The 20,039-nt window shown below is 46.9% G+C and overlaps 1 protein-coding gene across 1 annotated transcript in view; it reads left to right on the top strand.

The window, feature by feature from the left end:
* The first annotated feature begins 785 nt into the window (after window positions 1–785).
* CCDC6 (coiled-coil domain containing 6) overlaps window positions 786–20,039 on the top strand; it is a 111,742-nt gene continuing 92,488 nt past the window's right edge. The window contains exon 1 of the mRNA XM_055308837.1: window positions 786–1,417. Coding sequence (XP_055164812.1) covers window positions 1,097–1,417 — 321 coding nt within the window. The 5' untranslated portion in view covers window positions 786–1,096. The remainder of the gene's footprint in view (window positions 1,418–20,039) is intronic.

A 20,039-nucleotide genomic window follows, 5' to 3' on the forward strand; every position in this document is an offset into this window, starting at 1 on the left:
CTTAAAGAGATGGGTTCTAATCCACAGAAAGTGTCTCTTTTTGGATTAGAGAAGTGTTAGTGTCTTAATCCTATTGCGTGACACGTCTTGGCACTTGTTCTCAGGATGCAGAGAGAGACAGCAAAGAGTTGCACCTTGTTTAAACAATCGAGCGCAGTTTGGTTTATGAGATTGTTAGGAGGGGGAGTAAAGAGAGCGGCGTGTCTCTTCCGCAAATTCTTTCTTAACGAGGTGAACCTGTGGCTGCTGCTGTTTCACCCCCGCCCCCCCCTCTGCCCCCCCCCCCCCGGCTGCGGGCGGGGGAACTTTCTGCTCCCTCGGCGCTCGCTCTCCTATAGGCTTCCCAGCGAAGCTCGCGGAGAAGATACAACCGAAAGGGCTGCGTGTGTGTTAGAGGCAGACAGAGGGAGACAGGAGCACACGCAGTCGGCGGAGGACGGGGGCACAGCTCGGCCAGGGCCGGGTGGGGAGCCCCAAGGAGTGACCTTTCCACGTGTCCCCAGCACCTGCGAGGCCAGCAGGGCGCTAGGCTTCCTTTCCGCGGGAGCCGGCGCGAGCCCGGAAGAGGCCGGGGCCGGGGGCTGGGTCTGGGGGCCCGGGGGCCCTCCCTCGGAACACGTGCGGTCGGCGCGCAGCTGGTGCGGAGGCTGGCCTGGCCTTCCCGCCCCGGCGGTGGCGGTGGCCGCGCGTCCCGGGGCCGCGGGTCGGAGCGCGCGCCGGGAGGCGGGAGGGAGGGAGGGAGGGAGGGAGGCGGCGGCGGCGGCGGCGGCGGCGGGCGGGCCCCGGAGCTCTCGGCCCGCTTTGTCGGGCGGCCTAGCGAGCGCGCCAGGCCCGGCTGGAGCGAGCCCCAGTGCAGTACTGCCCGAGCCCGGGCGGGGTCTCTGTTCTCTGGCAGAGGAGGTCCCTTGGCAGCGGGAAGCTCCCTCTCTTTCTCTCGCCGCCGCTCGGAGTCTGCGCCCTGCTGCCAGGCGCCCAGCTCGGCGCTCCCCTGTGCTCGCCCGGCGCCCACTCATTCGCAGCCCAGCCTTCGCCGCCGCCGCCGCCGCCTCCCTGCTCCTCCTCCTCCTCCTCCTCCTCTCCCCAGCCCGCCGCGGCCATGGCGGACAGCGCCAGCGAGAGCGACACGGACGGGGCGGGGGGCAACAGCAGCAGCTCGGCCGCCATGCAGTCGTCCTGCTCGTCGACCTCGGGCGGCGGCGGCGGCGGCGGCGGGGGAGGCGGCGGCGGGGGAGGCGGCGGCGGTGGGAAGTCGGGGGGCATTGTCATCTCGCCGTTCCGCCTGGAGGAGCTCACCAACCGCCTGGCCTCGCTGCAGCAGGAGAACAAGGTGCTGAAGATCGAGCTGGAGACCTACAAACTCAAGTGCAAGGCGCTGCAGGAGGAGAACCGCGACCTGCGCAAAGCCAGCGTGACCATCGTGAGTGCCCCCCGGGGGCGCGCCGCGGCGCCGACCTCCGCCCGCCGCCGGGAGAGGCTGCGCCTGGACCGGGCAGCCCCCGAACTCCCCGAGGCTCCCGGGAACCCGCCGCAGGCGCACTCTCTGCCCAGGACTGCTGGCCCCCGGAGGGTGGGGGAGAGGGAGGGGTCCCCTCGGGGCCCCGCGAGTCTGGCCTCCCCCTGGGGGGTCCGGCCCCTCGCGGGGTGCGAGAGGAAGCTGCTGGACCACCACGCACGTTCCCTTTTCGCCTCTGGGGAGGAGGCCCCTCCCGGGCGGTGCTGGAGGCTGGCGGCGTGGCCGGGGGGGCGGGGTGGGACTTTTTCTCTGTCCTAGCCTGCCGAGGATCTGGGGATCCCTAGGCTGTGGGAGAGGGAGGGAGCCGGAGTCAGGTCCAGGGGCCTGGCTTGGGGTGCTGGGGGGTGCGTGGCTGGGCTGGGCACTTGGCTGGCATCTGGACGGCGCTAGCTTGATCGCCCTGGGAGGGGGCGGGAGAGAGTGGCCGGGAATCCGGGAAGTGGAGTTTTCTGGCCAGGATTGAGAGGGAAGGGCGGGCACCGGAGCTAGTGCTCCCACCTCCGTTGGAAGTCCTCAGCGCGGTCGGGGTTGGGGTGTGGGGGGGTGGGTGGCAGCGGCAGTACGCAGTCGGGCGAATGCAGCATCTTACACTAGCCTGGGCAGGGTGAAGGCTATGAAGCGGGGACAGGCTCAGACCATGGTGAAAGGGTATCGACTGACTCCTTTTCCCTTGCCGGGGACGGGGTCAAGGGAGCATCTGTACCTGCGTTTGCCTCATCGGTGGTGGAACGTCTAGGGGTGTTTCGCCTCAGAGCCCAGACACTTGATGAGAGGACAGGCTGGCTGTTCTGTTTCCACCTAGTCCCCGAGGCTCCCCTGAAGAGGGTTAGTTTAGGTGTTGTACTCTCCTAGTGTGTAGCAGGCGATTAGAAAGGCCACTACAGCCGTGATGAGGTGCAGCATAACTGGCAAAAAGTACACCGTGTGCTCTCACCTAACATCCCTGCCAGCTGGCCACATCATTAACATGCAGAATCCCCATACAGACAGCTCTATTCAGATCAAAACAGTTTCCCAGCCTGGAGCAGAGAAGAAAATGTCAAGAAATCAAGGGGGTAAATTACCATAGTTGCTGCACAATAGCTGATTAGACTGAACCTTCAGATGGAGAAAAAAGCATGAATTTGGGAATGGATCAAAGATGACAGTCTGGAAATGAAATGGGGCGAGTTTAGGATGCCCCTGTGCCAGAAAAAGTCTTCAGCGGAGGACTGAGTGTGTATGTGTTAGTGGGTGTATGCCGCCCCAGTGTTAGCTCATGCATGGGACCTGGACGGCATTCTGATTTTGCTTAGGAAGCAGATTTCCACCAAAGTTTCAGTGTAATTGGCAGCCTAAATAGAAATTGATTGTAGAAAGATACTTTGCATGCTCAGATCCAGTCCTGGTGAATGCAATTGGAGCAACATGCACACGTTTCCAGACTGTCAAGTTCTTGAAGTGCCCTTTTGGTAGGAAGGGGGAGGAATTTGCAGAGGCAGCCACTTCCAAGCCTCCTCTGTAGCTTTCTTGGCCGAAAGAGACTTCTCTGCTGAGTGGGGGTTTGAGAAGAGGGGAAGTTGGTGGAAGCAGTTTATTTAAGGTTTGAGTTAGTAAATGAGAGGGTTAGTCTCTTGGAGAATGTGAACCACGGAAAGTAGTAAAACTTATATGAAGCAGAATCTCTAGCCTCTTGCATACAGTGAGCAATTCAGGCTGTTTTTGTTTGTTTGGGAGAGGATTAGGGGGTGGAGGTACTATGAAAGGGTATCTCTTTGACACTTGACCATATTATAAGTAGGCCTGTAAATTGTACACAAACACGTTGGCTTTGCACAGACAAACACGTTCATTCCTGGTGTATAAGATGAGAGGCCTTCTGAACACTTGGAGAGTGTTTAAGGTGGTGGCTTTATTTCTTAGCACTTACCCTCAGCTAAAACTGACGTCCGACCAAATATACTTTCTGAAATGTTCTGTGGCCTTACTGAGTCGAGTTTTAAAGTTGTTTTAGATGACAGTCTACAAGTACCAAAAGCCGCTCAGTTGTTCTTTAATCTCTGATTCATGTATTCAGGGAGACAAATAAAAATGCCTGTGGTTTACCTGATTCCTTAAGACTTGGCAGGTGGTACTAAAACAAACTCAGAGAAGAGATTCCTTTAAGAGAGAAGAGATTCTATTAAACTTTTGAGAGTTTTGTTAACTGGTCTGGGGCCCAGATTGTGTTGAAGTGGTATTGACCTCAGGTATGTAATTTGGAAGGAGAAATGTGTGTGACCACATGAAATGGGTCTGTGGGTGTAAAGGGTCCATAGTACAGCACTGTACTGTGGTTTACGTCAAGGTTAAGCTGCACAACCCATGACAACTCTAACTTAAACTTAGCCCTTGTTAATAGCTGGCTAGAAAGTTTGTGATAAGTCTTATATTCAATTAAACGAAGGCCTTGTTAGATTTTTCACTGTTTTAGTTAATTTGAAGAGAAATGGTGCCATAATCCTATTACTTGCCTTCCTGCCTTGTATTATTTCCTCTACATCTAATACTAACATTCATGTTCTTGAGCACTGAAGATAATTATAGATGTCTTTCCTTTCCCCTGAGCGTGTTAGAAAGATATATTGCTCGACTATACCCTGGAGGAGAGAGACCCCTCTCAGTCTCTCTCTCTCTCTCTCTCTCTCTCTCTCTCTTTCTCTTTTTAAAGTTTATTTTTTTAGGGCAGTTTTAGGTTTGCAGCAAAATTAAAGGGAAGGTGCAGAGATTTCTCATATACTTCCTGTCCTTTGCCTCCCCCATTATCAACATTCCCTTCCAGCGTGGTACATTTGTTACAGCTGATGAACCGACTTTGACAAATCATAATCCCCTAAAGTCCATAGCTTACATTAGGGCTCACTCTTGGTGTTTGTACATTCTATGGGTTTGGACAAATGTGTAATGATACATATCTACCATTATAGCATCATACAGAGTAGACCAAGTGGCTTAAAAATCCTCTATGCTCTGCCTTTTCATCCCTCCCTAACCTGGCAACCACTGATCTTTTTTACTGTCTTCATAGTTATCCATTAACCTACCGAAGGACTTGGTTATTTCCAACTTTTGGCATTTTTTAATAGAGCTGCAGCAAACATCTATGTGCAGGGTTTTGTGTGGACAAATGATTTCTACTTCTTTGGGTCCATACCAAGGAGTGCAGTTACTGGATTGTATGGTAAGAGTATTTTTAATTTTATTCAGAAACTGCCAAGCTGTCTTCCAAAGTGGCTGTACTGGTTTGCATTCCTACCACCAAAGAATGAGAATTCCTGTTGCTCCACATCCTTGCCAGCATGTGGTGGTGTCAGTCTTTTGGATTTTGGCCATTCTGATAGGTGGACAGTGATACCTCAGTGTTGTGATTCTTCTTTTTTTTTTTTTTTTTTAAGATTGATTTTATTTTAGAGAGTGTAAGTGGGGGGAGGAGCAGAGGGAGAGAAAGAGTGCGCCAGTCCTCAAGCAGACTTCCTATTGAGTGTGGAGCCCTATGTGGGTCTTGATCCCAGGACCCTGAGATTGTGACTTGAGCTGAAATCAACTGTTGGCTGCTTAACTGATTGAGCCACCCAGGTGCCCCTCTTGTGCCCTCTTTTAAAAATCAGTCCAAAGGCTGATAAAACTTTTACCTGGTGTTCATTTCTGTCTGTTTTGATATATAAGTGCTTATTTGGAAAAGGCTATCCATTTAATAAAGGACTGATTTTGTGGGTTTGTATTCTCAGCATCTGCATGATAGACATAGGCATTATCTACAGGGAAGAATCCACTGTATGAGGCCCTTCATCCATGTGTCCAAGTCCCTGGTACATCTGGGAGTTACAAGCTTGGGTGTTTTACTTGAGGCTTGCTGATTATAGATCATAATTTCTTCATTGGAGTGGAGACCATAAAAAGCAAATGCTCAGTAACTCTGTTGATTAGCTTTTAGATGTTAGGTCTATCTGGCTTATATTGTGGGTGAAAATCTAATTGGGGATTATGTGATTGATTGTAGTGAGAGGTGTTCAGAGCTACTGGTCTCTGAGCGGGTGAAGAAATGTAATAGTGGGCAGTCATTGGATGGCTTCATAGTTGTAGACTAGTTGTGGAATTCTCCGTGTATAAGCAGAGCTTCACACCTGACATGGCTAGCTCTCTAAGGTGTCTAGACCAGTTCAGACCTTCAGCATGTCTAGTTTGAAAATAAAGTCTAAGCCACTAGTGTTTAAGTGTCTTTCTCTAACTATAAAATTAGTCCTTTGTTTATCTATTTCCCTAAACTTCTATAATAAAGAGGCATTTTGAGGTTATAGCAAAAAAAAAAAAAAAAAGGTTGTTATGGCATGATTAGAGAAAACCTGGCTATTTCTTTCTTTCTTTTTCTTTTTTTTAACCTGGCTATTTCAAACACCAACAGTGTAATGGTTTCATTAACCAGTAAAAGCCACCATATAATAAATGTGGATTTGGGATTATTTACTCTGGAAGTATAATACACTATTTTCCATTTTTTAGACTTCATTTTGGCAGACTGAAACTGTCAGATTGACATTGCCCTTGTAAAGAGGTGTGGTATGTGTCTTTTTTTTTTCCTGTTAAAAATTTTTTCCCCCCTAGATTCTTTTTTTTAAAGGATTGATTATTTATTTATTTATTTATTTATTTATTTATTTATTCATTCATTCATTCATTCATTCATTCATTCATGAAAGACGGAAAGAGAGAGGCAGAGACCTAGGCAGAGGGAGAAGCAGGCTCCATGAAGGGAGCCTGATGTGAACTCTATCCTGCCCCACCCGAAGGCTGACGCTTAACCGCTAAGCCACCCAGGCGTCCCTTTTTTTTCCCTTAAAGATTTTATTTATTTATTTGAGAGAGAGCACGAGTAGGGGGAGCAGCAGGCAAAGGGAGAGGAGAAGCAGATTCCCTGCTGAGCAGGGAGCCTGATACAGGGCTCAATTCCAGGACCCTGGGATCCTGACCTGAGCCAAAGGCTGCCGGTTAACCCACTGAACTACCCCAGGCGCCCCTCCCCTTAGATTCTTTAATGGAAGCACCCAACCTGAGACACAACTTTGAGAAAATGTATGATCTCACAGTTAGGTCTAATTATATGCAAGTTCAGACTTCTTAAAAAGGTATTATTAGATTTCTTCTACATTTAAAAGTTCTTCATGTTCATAGGTCCCTTCTGTGTGTTTCATATAATGTATTTGTGTTTGATTAAAAAAACACAAAACATTAGAGGAGATTATGACCGTCTTTTTAGCAGTGTTATCCTTATTTGTTTTGGTGGGGCTGAGGAATATTTCAGAGAATCACCAGTACCTGTTTGTGGTGACTGTTGTCCAAGACCAGAGAGATTGGCCTACAACAAAAATCTGAAACATCATTGCTTATTTAAAAACCTTCAGTGGCTCCCCATTCCCCTCTGGATCCGGGTGGACTTCCTGGTGGTTTGCCAGGCTCTGCTTGGTCTGGCCCCTGCGTGCCTTGCAGTTGTACCCCTTGTGCTCATACCCCTTGTGTTCTTGAGGCTCTCACTTGGCTGAACTGCTAATTTCTGATATTTTAATAGGTTTCTCTGACTCCTCTAGGATGTACTTCCTGACCTTAATCTTATTCCTTCCTCCTCCCTTCCCTTCTACCTTGTAAATCCGAGTAGACTATACTGCCTTTTCCACCCCCCACTCCAGTGTTTGCTGGCATTGCTTCTTTGCCAACCACACAGTGGGTTACACTCCCATTTGTGTGCTCCCACAGGACCCATCTGTCACTCTTTCCACCTCCCGGTCACATGGGTGTTCCCCGCTCCCCCCCCCCCCCCCACCTCAGATGCCTAAATTCCTTTTAGGGGCAGAATTTGCTTTGTTTTCCCCCATTTTTTGGGGCCTGGCATGTGGTGGATACTCAAGGACATGTTGGCTTGACTCTGGAGGCATTAGGTGGTGGAGCTTTTTGCTTTTAATTGGGGGAGGGTGCCCATACTGTCTCCTGACCATGGACTAAAATAGGCCACTCTTCCTGCATGGGTCTGGAATAGCAGCAAACAAGATCTTCACTCTGGCTGGTTAAACAGACTAGATGGGTGTATGGATACACTGTATACTTGGGGGAGCTACTACCATCAACCTGTGTCTGGAGCTCCCACCTCCTAACCAGAGGGATGTTGTAGGCTACCTTGTAGCCTATATCTAGATGTTCATGATACATTCACCTCTGAAAGGGGACAAAGTGTCTTTAGGTTTGCCTTTCCAAGGGTTTTTGAGCCAGGCTTTTAGGTGAAAGTGTTCAGGTTTACCACCTCAGTTGTGGTGATGGTGAGATCACTGCAGTGTTTCCTATAACTTTGGTTCTTGTTGAAATACCCCACAGCTTCCTCTGGAAACAACTCTGGGCTTTCCTACATCTCTGCAGGTACCAGTAACCTGAAGCTCTTATTGGAGAAGTATCTGCAAATAGGATTGGGAGACTTGCTGAATCCTTGTGGATGCTCATGTGTGGCTTACAGAGTAGAATTTCATGGGGTTGATGATAGTGTCACACACAGTGTACTTGCATTCGGTTTTTCTTAAATCATGCAGGGATCATTGCATTTATACCCAGAAATGCTAATCTGAGCTTTTAAACCACAGCCGGACTGAACAAAGAGTAACAGTCCTCTTCCTCTTTCCCTCCTGTACTTCTTCCTTCAGTGGGTAGGAGTTGCTTTTTGTTTTGAATCACAGTGTAGCTGCTTTTCGATAGATTGAATTATTGTCAAAGCTGGTGAAGTAAATGTTCACAGGTTCAGTGTGTTCTTGCTTGGTGGTGGTTGAAATTTTCTTGACAGGGAAACTAATGCAGGAAAATGTTTCTAATCGGCAGGATCCTAGGGGTGTTAGCTTGCAGACTCTTCCTTCTTCCCCAGTACTGTCAAATTTTCTTATCTTTTATGGCTGTCAAGCTCACAGCTAAGAATTTTACTCTACCAAATTACAAATCTTTGTGGAAGCCTTCTTTTTTAGGGAAAAGAATGCTCAAAAGGGTTAATAGTTTGACTTAATGGTTATTTAGAAAGAACTCATCCTCTTACTTATTGGTCCCTAGATCTGATGTCTGGGGTGCAGTTTAGTGATTAAAATTCATTATAATGCTTTTTTTTTTTTTTTAAGGTTTGATTTATTTGAGAGAGTGCTTGAGAGTGTATGAGCGGAGGGAGGGGCAAGGGAGAAGTGGACTCCCTGCTGATCATGGAGCTCCACATGGGGCTGATTTCAGGACCCTGGGACCATGACCTGAGCTGAAGGCAGATGTTTAACTGAGCCAGGTGCTCAGTTTTATACTTGTTCAGTGATGGGAATTTTCTGTGATTTCTTTCCCCCTTTGCCACCTCAAACATATTTTTTTTATTTTTATAAGGCCCAAAATGACGGGTGATAAATACAGCCAATAGGCACCATTCAGCTTGCAAGTCCTTTATGAACAGCCTACTGTGTGCCAGTACTCTGAAATATCCAGAAGGAATGCAAAGGCTTCTTTAGCAGCCTACCAAGTATTGCACTTGACTTTCATCCAGCTTGGCCCTGGCTTGCTGCTTTAGGGAATTCAGAGCAGAGGGAGTGGTCCTTTTCTCTCCAGCACTTTGCAGTCCAGAGATCTGGGGAATGCAGAGATAACCAACATGTAGGTGGAAGCAAGAAAGGAAGTTCAGTGCACTCTTGCAGGGGTTTCAGGGAAGTCTATGTTACCCTCTCTGTTTTGTTGAGTACTTTTAAGAGAAACGATGTGTCATACTCACTCACAGTTTAATTAGCCTGTAGTTTATTTTGTAACGCAGAGAGATGGGGAGAGCTGTTGCTCAATTTGTCTGTGTCGAGATGGCACCAGGAGGCTTTCTGTTTGTTTTTAATTTCCTTTATGTGGTGATGATTGAAAAGAAATGTCATTGATGTTTTAATTTTGTAATTTGCATCTGCCTGTAGATTGAAATTATCTAGGTGGTTTTGCCTCTATTCCTGGTACACTCTGAGGCTCAACCACGTTCCTTTCATGGAATTTAGTTGGATGGATCGAATTTCCTGTCTTTAATCCAAAACAATGTGAAACTAAATACTTCATATGTTATAGTTAATTAGAGATAGTAGTTTATGGGCAATTCCAAATTCCAGTTGTTTTTTTTTTTTTTCTTTTAAAGCAGTGTTGATTGACGGGATAATCTTCCACGCATCTGTTCCAGATCAGACCAGCCTCCTGTGGGTGCCAGGTGTATGTCCATAGTGATCTGGTTAATACCCTGCAGGGCATCTCAGGGCATTTCAGATCAAATGAGGCCACTTGGTACTGAGCGGAGCTAGGATATTCAGCCAGACATTGGTCATGATTCAAAAAACTTTTCCATAGAAGGAAAGAGGAAAGTGAAAGAATGAAAACATGGAGTATGCATGAGCTAGAGAAAGTTCTTAGAAATCTAGTACCTGCACTAGATTAAACATGTCATGCATTGCTCTTCTAAATAGAGTCTTCTCTTTGAGATTGAGTTAGAAAGGCTAAAATGGTCTTGAGAAAAATAATTTATTTGGTGTTTAATTATAGAAAGAGCTTCTCGACTTGTGACATTATTTGCATGGAAGTGGTGTTTTTTTTTTTTTTCTGTTACCCTAATATACCAACCAAATAATAACTTTTATTCTATTGAGGGGTTTTTTTTTTTTTTTTGGGTCTTCACTAGACAGGCCTTAATTTATCTAAACAAAGACATTTGCTGAGAGTCAAAACATTGTGTCTCTGCTTCATTTAGTAGCTCTTGATTATAGAAACACTAAAATTTGAGGGGAAAAAATTGGCCAGATGATTTTAACTTTTTTTTTTTTTAATAAATAGTACAATTTAGATATATATATACCATAAAGTAGAGGTTTGGACTTCTTCAGATACAGAGCACTAAGAGCTAAGGTGCCATTTCTTTGTAAAGTATATTAATTACTTCATCATTCTGAATCTGGAATGCATGTAGCTTTTTTTTTTAAGATTTATATGAGAGAGAGAGAGAGAGATTGCCTCATGCCTGCACATGAGCAGAGGGAGGAGCAGAGGCAGAAGGAGAAGCCTACTCCCCGCTGAGCAAGGAGCCCTACCTGGGGCTCAATCCCAGGACTCTTCGATTATGACCTAAACAGAAGACAGATGCCCAACCAACTGAGCCACCCAGGCGCCCCTATAGTGTTATTATTGGGAAATACCTTATGTACCCAGTGAAGAGGGCCAATGACTTTTTTGGTATGATTAAAAAAAAAATTACAGTAAAATATACACAACATTGTTACCAGTTTAACCATTTTTAAGTGGACAGTTGAGTGGCATTAAGTACATTCACAGTGTTGTACAGCCATCACCACCAACCATCTCTAGAACTTTTTTTATAATCCCAAACAGAAACTGTCTCTGGATGGTTATTAAACAATTTTTAGGGCAGCCCCGGTGGCGCAGCGGTTTAGTGCTGCCTGCAGCCCAGGGCGTGATTCTGGAGACTCGGGATCGAGTCCAGCATTGGGCTCCCTGCATGGAGCCTGCTTCTCCCTCTGCCTGTGTCTCTGCCTCTCTCTCTGAATGAATAAATAAATAAATCTTAAAAAAAACAATTTTTACCTCCAGCTCCTGATAACCTGTATTCTTAGTGACTTAAAACCTATTTTTTTTAAGGAAAAAAAATGTACTCTAGTCTACAAAAGCAGCTAGCTGTTTTTTTATGGTCCTGGTGTTGAAGTTAGGCATTTGGATCTAAAAACATATTTTTTAAGAAAAGATTTATTTATTTTAGAGAGTGAGTGAGCATGAGTTGGGGAGGGCAAAGGGAGAGAGAGAGAATCCTGAAGCAAACTGCCCACTGAGCTCAGAGCTTAAGGCAGGGTTCCATCCCAGGATCCCAAGGTTATAACCGGAGCCAAAACCAGCCATTGAGTCCCAGTCACCCCTGGACTTCAAAACATTTTATTTAAAGTGCTGTTGATACCTTGCTCCATCGTCAGTTTTTATTCCCCTCTGGTTCTTTCCTGTTTCTATAATTCAATGAACAGATAATCTCTACACCCAACATGGGGCTCTACACCCACAGCCCAGAGATCAGAAGTCTCATACTCCCCATCTAATGAGCCAACCAGGCATCCCCCCCCACCTTTTAAATGTTTTGTAAACTTTTTTTTCCTTGATAGCATTTCAAATAAACCATGGTTTAAGAACATTTGAAGAAAACAAAAGGTTGAAGAAATGAATAACAATTCTTATCTACCAGCATTGCTCTGTTTCCAAATCCTATTGTGTCACTGTGGTAACTGCTGATGTTTATGTAGTGGTGCGGACTGTGGGGTAGGCACTGCTGGGAGAGGTTTGCTTATAGCTGCTGCTTGAACCCTGGCCACCAGCCTGTGGGATCGGTGCTGCTGTCTGGCACAGCTCAGCAGGTGCACGTTTAGGTCCAGTTCATGTAACTTGAGGGCTGGGCCAAATCACCAGGTAGGTGGGAATTTGAATGCAGGCCTGTTCTCAGAGCTTCAGCGCCAGGCTGCACAGCCCATAGGACAGTGGTGTATAAATCAGTGTATGATAAGTTTTTTTTTTTTTTTTAAAGATTTTATTATTCATGATAGAGAGAGGCAGAGGGAGAGACACAGGCAGAGGGAGGAGCAGGCTCCATGCAGGGAGTCCGACGTGGGTCTCCATCCCGGGACTCCAGGATCACGCACGCCCTGGGCGGAAGGCAGGCGCTTAAACCGCTGAGCCACCCAAGCTGCCCTGTATGATAAGTTTTATCTTAATTTTGTCGTGGGCATTTTGCTCCTTCTTGTTTTTATGCTCCTCTATTCCTTCAGCAAGACTGGTTAGGGCTACCACATTACCACAGCAAATTCCCAGGATGCCAGGCCTAAGGGAGTGTCTCCAGGGTAGCAAAGTCCCTGCCTCAAAAAAGAAGCAGTGATAGACCAGTGCGTCTGGTCATGGGAGGCAGTCTGCAGCCCTTTCCGGCTCGGTCACCCTCTGGTATTGGGGCTTAGTCTGTCCACCCCTGTTCCCTGTCCAGTGTTCCCCAGTAGGTTGCCCCTCTGCTTATAGCAGAGCCATCTGGGCTCTCCCTCCTCCCTTCCTTTCTCCAGTCCCAGTCTGGAGTCCATCTCTGTGCACTTCTTTTGTGACTTCTACTTAAAAATAGTCTGACTAGCACAGTTATAGTGGATTTTTTTTTAAACGTATTGATCACCTGCTGTATACCAGGCAGTGTTCCGTATATAACAACTGGGATGAGACAGCACATGGGAAGTTGGTGAAGTGCCCCTGACTCCATCTGGAAGTGGGAACCATAGTCAAGGAGGGCTTTCTCTCTCAGGAGGTGATTTTTAAAGCTAAAACCTGAAGGATAAATGGAAGTTAATCTAGAGGAAGATGGGGGCAGGGGTGATGGCAGGAGAGGCATGCCTCCTTGACTCGGAACCTGAATGTGGGGAAAGAAGGCAAATCAGGGAAGAGAGCAGGACCCTGCTGGGCAAGTCTGGGGGCTTAGGTCCTGGGTTCCATAAAGGGACTGGCTGTAGGAGGGGGAGGCGATGGAGGGGCAGGGGAACAATAGGAGCATTTCTGTGTTTTCATCATCTGCTCAGAGACATTTGGGTTTTCCTTCTTAACTATTTGAAGGCTCCTATGAGGTGATCTGACTTATTCTGTGATAATAGTAGCTGCACGATGCAGTCTTACTGTGTGTCTGGTACAGTTCAAAACACTTTGTTTAGGGGCTCCTTGCAACCCTCTGCCATCTCTTTGTTCTGGGTGAAGAAATGAAGTATGGGAGTGTCAGCAAGCTCTTGGAGGTCACAGTAAGTGGTAGAATAGGGATTTGAACACAGGCAGTCTGAGGGTACCTTGCATGGTGACTGGTGTGTAAAAAAAAGCTCTGCCGTTTGCATCTTTCCACGACGCTGTAGTAGATGCTCAGTAAACTTTGTGAAATTTTTTTGGGGGGGGGTGCCCAGGTTTATTTCTTATAAACTAATGGAATATGGCATGCTTACAGTGAAGTGTCAAGATTTGAATGCACAGATTTATGCTGAATGAACTTACAAATGAATTCACCAGTGTAATCATCACCCTGCTCAAGATACATGCTATTATCAGCATTTCCTCTGGCAAGCTCCCCTATACTCTGTTCCGGTCATCACGCCCCAGAAAGTCACCTTGTACTACTGACTTCTGTCACTGTAAATGTGTTTTGCTTATTTTTATTTTTTTATTTTTTGTTTTGCTTATTTTTAAACTTCATATAAATGGTTTTATACAGAAGGTATTTGTGTGTGGATTCTGTTAGCCTAGTTCATATATTTACTAATATTAAACAGTATGTAGCTACATGTAGAGGTAGGTATTTTAGCTGCTGTGCAGAATTCCAGCATTTGCATATCTGGATTGGGGGGGTTGGGCCTGCCCTCCGGGTAGCGCCCCCCCATCCTCCTTGATCTGTGGGCTTTAGGATTGTGTGAAAGGCGCGTGGCACCCCAGAGGATACAAGGCCCTGTGGGACAGGGGTTCTAATTAGCTACTTTACTAGATAAGTTATATTGCATTCAGAGCCTTTGAACCTTGGTGGACTTACCCGTTAAAACCACAGTCTTTAGGGTTAATACCAGTGTTGCTTCCATCCCACTGTTGTTATAAGGGTGAAATGAGATAATACACATCAAGTTGTCTTGGTAGTTTTTGAATTATTATTCCTGTGGAAAATGGTATTTAAGATAATTAGTATCCACCCCATACATTTTCGTTTTCCAAAATGTATTTCCAAATCAAAACTGTTGTTGATAATTCTGTGAGGTGATGGTATCAAAATGATGTCTGGAAAGCTGAAGGAAGTTGAGGCAGCGAGCTCCGAGCTCTTTGGAGACCTGAGCCTGTGGAGCTGTGCCTCCTGGCTTCCTTCAGAGCCTACGGTTCTCTGACACTTGAGGATGCCTGGGAACCTGGCTGATTCCCTGAAGTTTGGTGAGTCAGGATTAAGCCGGCCTGTGTGGTGGTGTCAAAGTAACAGAGCAAGAGGCAGACATGTTTTCTGAAAGATCCATTTTTTTCTTGTAGATTGGTTGTAGGGCTCTTTCCATTTTTTCTTGAAAGAAGAGCCAACATGTGCCTTTCCCCAGTTTTTCTGTCTTTAGCACGGTGGGCAGTGGACAAAGCCTGCTTTGTCTGTCTTGCAACTTTTGACCCTGTTTCGAGAGGTATGGATTCTGGAGGATGGGCTTTGATGGCTGAGATGAGAGTGCCACTCCTGTCTGAAGAACAGAGGCCAAAACATGAATGTCTTTGGAATGGACTTTGCAGTACCTGATTAATGAAGGACAGCCCGGCCTATGAGCCAGGGACAGGTCTACAGGGGGCCAGTAGTTCTGTTTGCCGGGGCCTCCTCTCAGAAGACCTGTTTTCTTTCTCTTGCCTCTGGATCTCTCTAGCAACAGGAATGGTAGCCTTGGGATTTTTTGAAGTTTGAAGGAACACACTTTTCACAGGGGACAATTGTGGTTTTATTGTCCTGGTATGAAGGCTTTTCATGTGATAGAAGGGGCAAGGAGGACACTCTATGATTCAGGGACTCAGCTGGTGTTGTAGGTTCAAGAAAGCCTTCCCGAGCCCAGGAAAGCCCTTAGCTTTTGGCTGAGGAGGTGTGGCTGGAAGCCAGGACCTCTGGAGCCTTCTGGTCTCTTTTCACCCCGCCTCTTAAACTACTTTGAATAGCCTTCCCATTCTTTTTCAGGTAAGGGAGATTAGCACTAATGACTTTAATCCCTTATTTGGTTGGTTCTTACTTGGCCCAGAGCCTCACATCTCTGGGTCATTGGAATCTCTGTTGGGTGATGTGAAAAGGCAATTGGAATTTACTTGTTAGCCCACAAATGAAAACCATTAGGCTTTGCTGCTTTTCATGAGTACAGTGTATTTTTTCTCTAGTTCTCACATTCCTGTGGGTTCCACTGCTCACCTTTTTTGTTTTTATGCCCTTAATTTTATGAGTTGCATATTAGCATTCTCCATTAGGCCATCTGTGTGAATTATCCCTCCTTTCAGTTTTATTCATTCACTCCTTTCTGTTTTTCTACCCCAGGATTCTTTGAGTGAACTCGGTATGATGGAGAGAGATGTGGAAGCCAGATAGTATTGCCAGATTTAGCAAATAACAACAGGACAAGGAGCCATATTTAAAGTTCAGATAAACAGTGAATAATCTTTTTAGTATATATGTATGTTCTAAATGTCGCATGGGACATACGTATACTAAGAAGTTATCTGAAATGGAAATGTAATGGGCATCCTGTATTTTATGTGGCAATCTTAAGTCCCATAGGACTTACAAACAAGTACTTCAGTTCTGCTTCTTTTAATGTGTGATCGTATGGCCATTTATCTGACCCCTAAGACACCATGTCTTCTCTAACCTGAGTCACAGTGTGTGAGCTCTCGGGTTGAAGGATGCATAATGTAATTTATGACAGCCCTCAGGACACAGCACCTGTCTGCCTTCTCCCTCTTTGTCCAGTAATAATGGATTTGCCCATCTTCTTTTTCTCTCCCTCGGGAAGCCAACCCAGAGTCCCTTCCTGAGTGTGACTCTTCTGAGTCTTCAGCACCTCAGCTCCTCTTCTTCCTCAAGTTGCTGTCAGCTTGCTTTCACTTTTCCTACCCCTCTCCCCCCAACTCCTTTATTTCTTCCTCCCTGAAAGCTGTCTCTGACTATATGCCTCAGGTGTTCCTTTCTATTTGGCCACATGTCACCCACCCTCTTGTTTCATTTCTCCTTTCCTTCGAGCCTGAGATGGCCTCTCACTGTTGGTGGGGCCAGGTGGCAATCACAGATTATGTTAGGGCTTCCGTGTTCTCCTCTGTTCGCTGGGAGGACCTGTTCAGAGATCGGGGTAGCAACTGGCAGCCTGCATTTGGCCCATAGCAACTGGGTTGGCCTCGGAGTTTCTGGTTTGTCTTGGGAGCCGTCCCTCTGCTTCTCATGCCTGCAGCTGCACATGCTTTTTTCCTTCCTGTTCTGATGGGAGTTGAATTTGAGACCCCTGGAACTGTGCTACAGTTAAAGACTAACAGTGCCAGGCTGCACTGTGTGAATTAGTTCTTGAAACCAAGCCATAGGGCACGGTTGTTGTGACTTTACGGACTGAGAGAGCCTAGGTACAGGAAAGTTAATGTGCCAGGGTCTTTTGGCTGGTAGGTGGGGGGGGGGGGGCAGGATTGGGCAGCCTGCCCGTTGAGGCCCTGTCCATGACTACTGTGTCATCTTCCTGCAGCCGGAAGGGTCTATGGAGTTCCTTGTAGGAGCTAGAAATCTAGCACGGTTTTGTTTGCTTTTTTATTTTTATTTTTTAAAAAGATTTGTCTTTATTTATTCATGAGAGACAGAGAGAGAGAGAGAGAGAGAGAGAGAGAGAGAGAGAGAGAGAGAGGCAGAGACATAGGCAGAAGGAAAGGAGAAGCAGGCTTCCCATGGGGAGACCAATGCGGGTCTCAATTCCAGGACCCCAGGATCATGACCTGAGCAGAGAGCGGACGTTCAACCACTGAGCCACCCAGGTGCCCCTTGTTTGCTTTTTTTTTTTTTTTTTTTAAATTCGTAATCTAAGTCCTCACCCTGGGAAATTGCTATAATTCATGGGGGGGGGGTGAATCCGTAGAATCAGTTCCCCCCCAAAAGCCTCTTTCTTCTGTCCCTTAAAGATGTTTCCAAGAGTTTTTCTCTTCCTGTGGCCTTTTTTATTTATTTTTATTTAAAGATTTATTCATTTTAGAGAGAGCATGCATGGTGGGGAGGGGCAGAAGGAGAGGAAGAGAGAATCTCTGGCAGACTCCTTGCTGAGTGCAGAGCCTGATGCGGCTTGATCATTGCCCTGAGTTCACCACCTGGGTTGAACCCAAAAGTCAGATGGATGCTCAACTGGCTGAGCTACCCAGGCTCCCCTTTCTTCTAACTTTTAAAAGATTATGAGGTATCCTTAGTGTTTATTTAACTCAGTAGTTTTTGGATACCTACCAAGTGCCAGGTCTATCCTTGAGATGTCCTTTTAGGAGCAAGGTAGGGTATGAAGAATAACTGTGTGCTGCCTGCCTTGGGCTAAGGGCATTGAGAGCCCAAGCAGACCTTGGTCTGCTGGGAAGGAGCTCAGAGGCTGGCAGGAGGGACAGATGAGAAAGCAGTGACCATGCCATGGTTGAAAGAAGATGGTGAATTGACCATTCAGGTACTGACACAGGAAAAAGAAAACCATGCAGAATGAAAGGAAGCAGATTTAATCCAGCGACTAATGGTTACCCCAGTGGGAGAGTTGCTAAGAAGCTGACTCCTTAGAGATGCAGTGAAACGGGGGTTTGGAATAGCAGGACCTCATTCCCATCCTCCTGGAGGACGATGGGAGGAGGTGTCATCAGAGCCCCGGGGCAGGGGTCACCCAGAGAAGGCTGGAACTAGGTGGGCCTAGAGATAGGACTGCTGCCCAGGCTGGAGAAGAAAGGGGAGAAACACCCTGGTTCAGCCTTCTCCCACCCTTCAGTCTCTTGCCAGTATGTCTTATTGGCTGAATCCAGTGCAAATGAGCTGGCTTCAGGCACCTGGGAGTTGCAGCCTTCAGAGGTCACCCCTCCCTTGCAGAGCAGGAGAAAGGCTATGGAGGATCGTGGACCAGACAGACCTGGGACTGGCTCAGGAAGAAATGAAAATGGAATGGCTCTGTTCGGCCTGGGCAGCGTTGAACACTTCACAGATGACAGAATGTTGGCGGACTTGTAGGTTTGTGTTTCCCCAGGAGGATGTGAGTGAAGGGCATTCCAGGGAGAAGGATTCGCATGGACAAAGGCATGGCAGCTTGAAGCCGCAGGCTCCGCTTGGAGCAGCGCATGCAGCTCTGAACAGCTGAATGGATACTGGAGGTCTTTCTTCGGCCCCAGAAGCCCCTTTCATAGAATGGTCTCTGGTGTGTCCATGTTGTCATTTCTGGCTGACATGAATTTGCTTACAGGGGAGAGCCAGGTGGGGAGCTCAACACCCCAAATACCCTTGGGACTGGCCGCTTCTGACCAAGAGCATGCGGCATTTAATAGTGGCAGGCAGCTCAGGGTGCCGCCCCAGTGCCAGGGAGGACTTCATGGCTGATGGTGCCATTTCCTTTTGGTGCCTGTGTCCTGTCACGGACCCAGGGCTCTGAGGATGCTGATGTCTTGAGAGGAAAATTCACTGCTCAAGTTAGTGGCTTAGTGGCCTTGTCTCCTAGCAGAATGTCTGGCACTTGATCATGCTGTTAGAATACATTTCTCACATTCTCCTACTGTGAAATTTGTTTTTATGATGTTAGAGGATTTTGTTTAAACTTTTTTATTATGGAAAATTTTTAGCATACACAAAAAGGAAAGTGAATTTATAAACCACCCAGCTTGACCAATTATCAACATGTGGTCATTCTCAAAATTGATTCACCTATAAATAGTTCAGTTTGCATCACTGATAAGGATTTATAACCACATACCATTACATATCACATTTTTTAAAAAAGTACTATTTCCTGTAGTAAATTTGCATTTGAAAGGTAAACAGGAGCAACTTCTCTGGAATCAAATGTGCTCTCCTTGCTTCTCTGCTTTAAGCCTTTACCCCTGTGCCCTGAGGCTTCTGGCCTCTGATCTGAATCTCCTCCTGCTTGGTGTGTTGGCAGCTGGTATTGGAACCTTTTACCTGCTGCTCTGTTTCCTGGCACTAGTCCCCCAAGCATCCTAGTCACTCTGGAGGGTAGGTAGTCTGGTTTCCCACCCCTCATGGTGTATAGTGGTATGGCTCTCAGGTCACTGTCTTGTGCACGTGGGGCAAGAATCTTGGCTTCTGCAGCTCTGCTGCAAAGAAACCTGAAGTGAGGCATCCTTTGCAGCCTTCCCTGGAAGCTTTTAGCTGGGAAATGTCTGATGAGCATTCTGGAGGAATCATGCCTTAGGAAGATGGGCTGGCATCTAGGGGCTTCTAGAAAGTCTGACATGGTGTTGTATGTGAAGCCATGCAGAGCTGGAGAGCACCACACAGGAAGCTGTGGGCAGTGTGTGCAGACGGATGTCTTCTGGACAGGTAGAAAACTGAGCATCTTTGCCCAGAATCTGCAGCTCTGAAATCTGTAGCTTGTGCAGCAGATAGATACAGAATGGTTTCAACTTGGTTATTTCATTTGGGTCTCACAGGAAGTCTGCAGGGCGGGTAGTGGGAGTCTTCACTGAAAAGAAAGGATCCAGGATCCAGTGAAATGCTAAGTTATTGGCCATGGATAGTGCTGATCAGTGGGACAGGTGGGACTGCAAGGCAGAAGGCCAGGGTTCCTTCCACTCTGTCAACTCCTTGGCTAAAGTGGGGTAGAAAGTGGCAAGATTGCTTTTACCAGGAGTTACCCGAATCCTTGCTGGACCTCTGCAAGAGGGTCCTGTCCATGTAGTAATGAAGCCTCAGTGGGGGCTGGTGCAGGATTGCCAAGCCCTGAGC

This window comes from Nyctereutes procyonoides, unplaced genomic scaffold (genome assembly GCF_905146905.1).
Source record: "Nyctereutes procyonoides isolate TBG_1078 unplaced genomic scaffold, NYPRO_anot_genome, whole genome shotgun sequence".
Classification (NCBI taxonomy): Eukaryota; Metazoa; Chordata; class Mammalia; order Carnivora; family Canidae; genus Nyctereutes; species Nyctereutes procyonoides.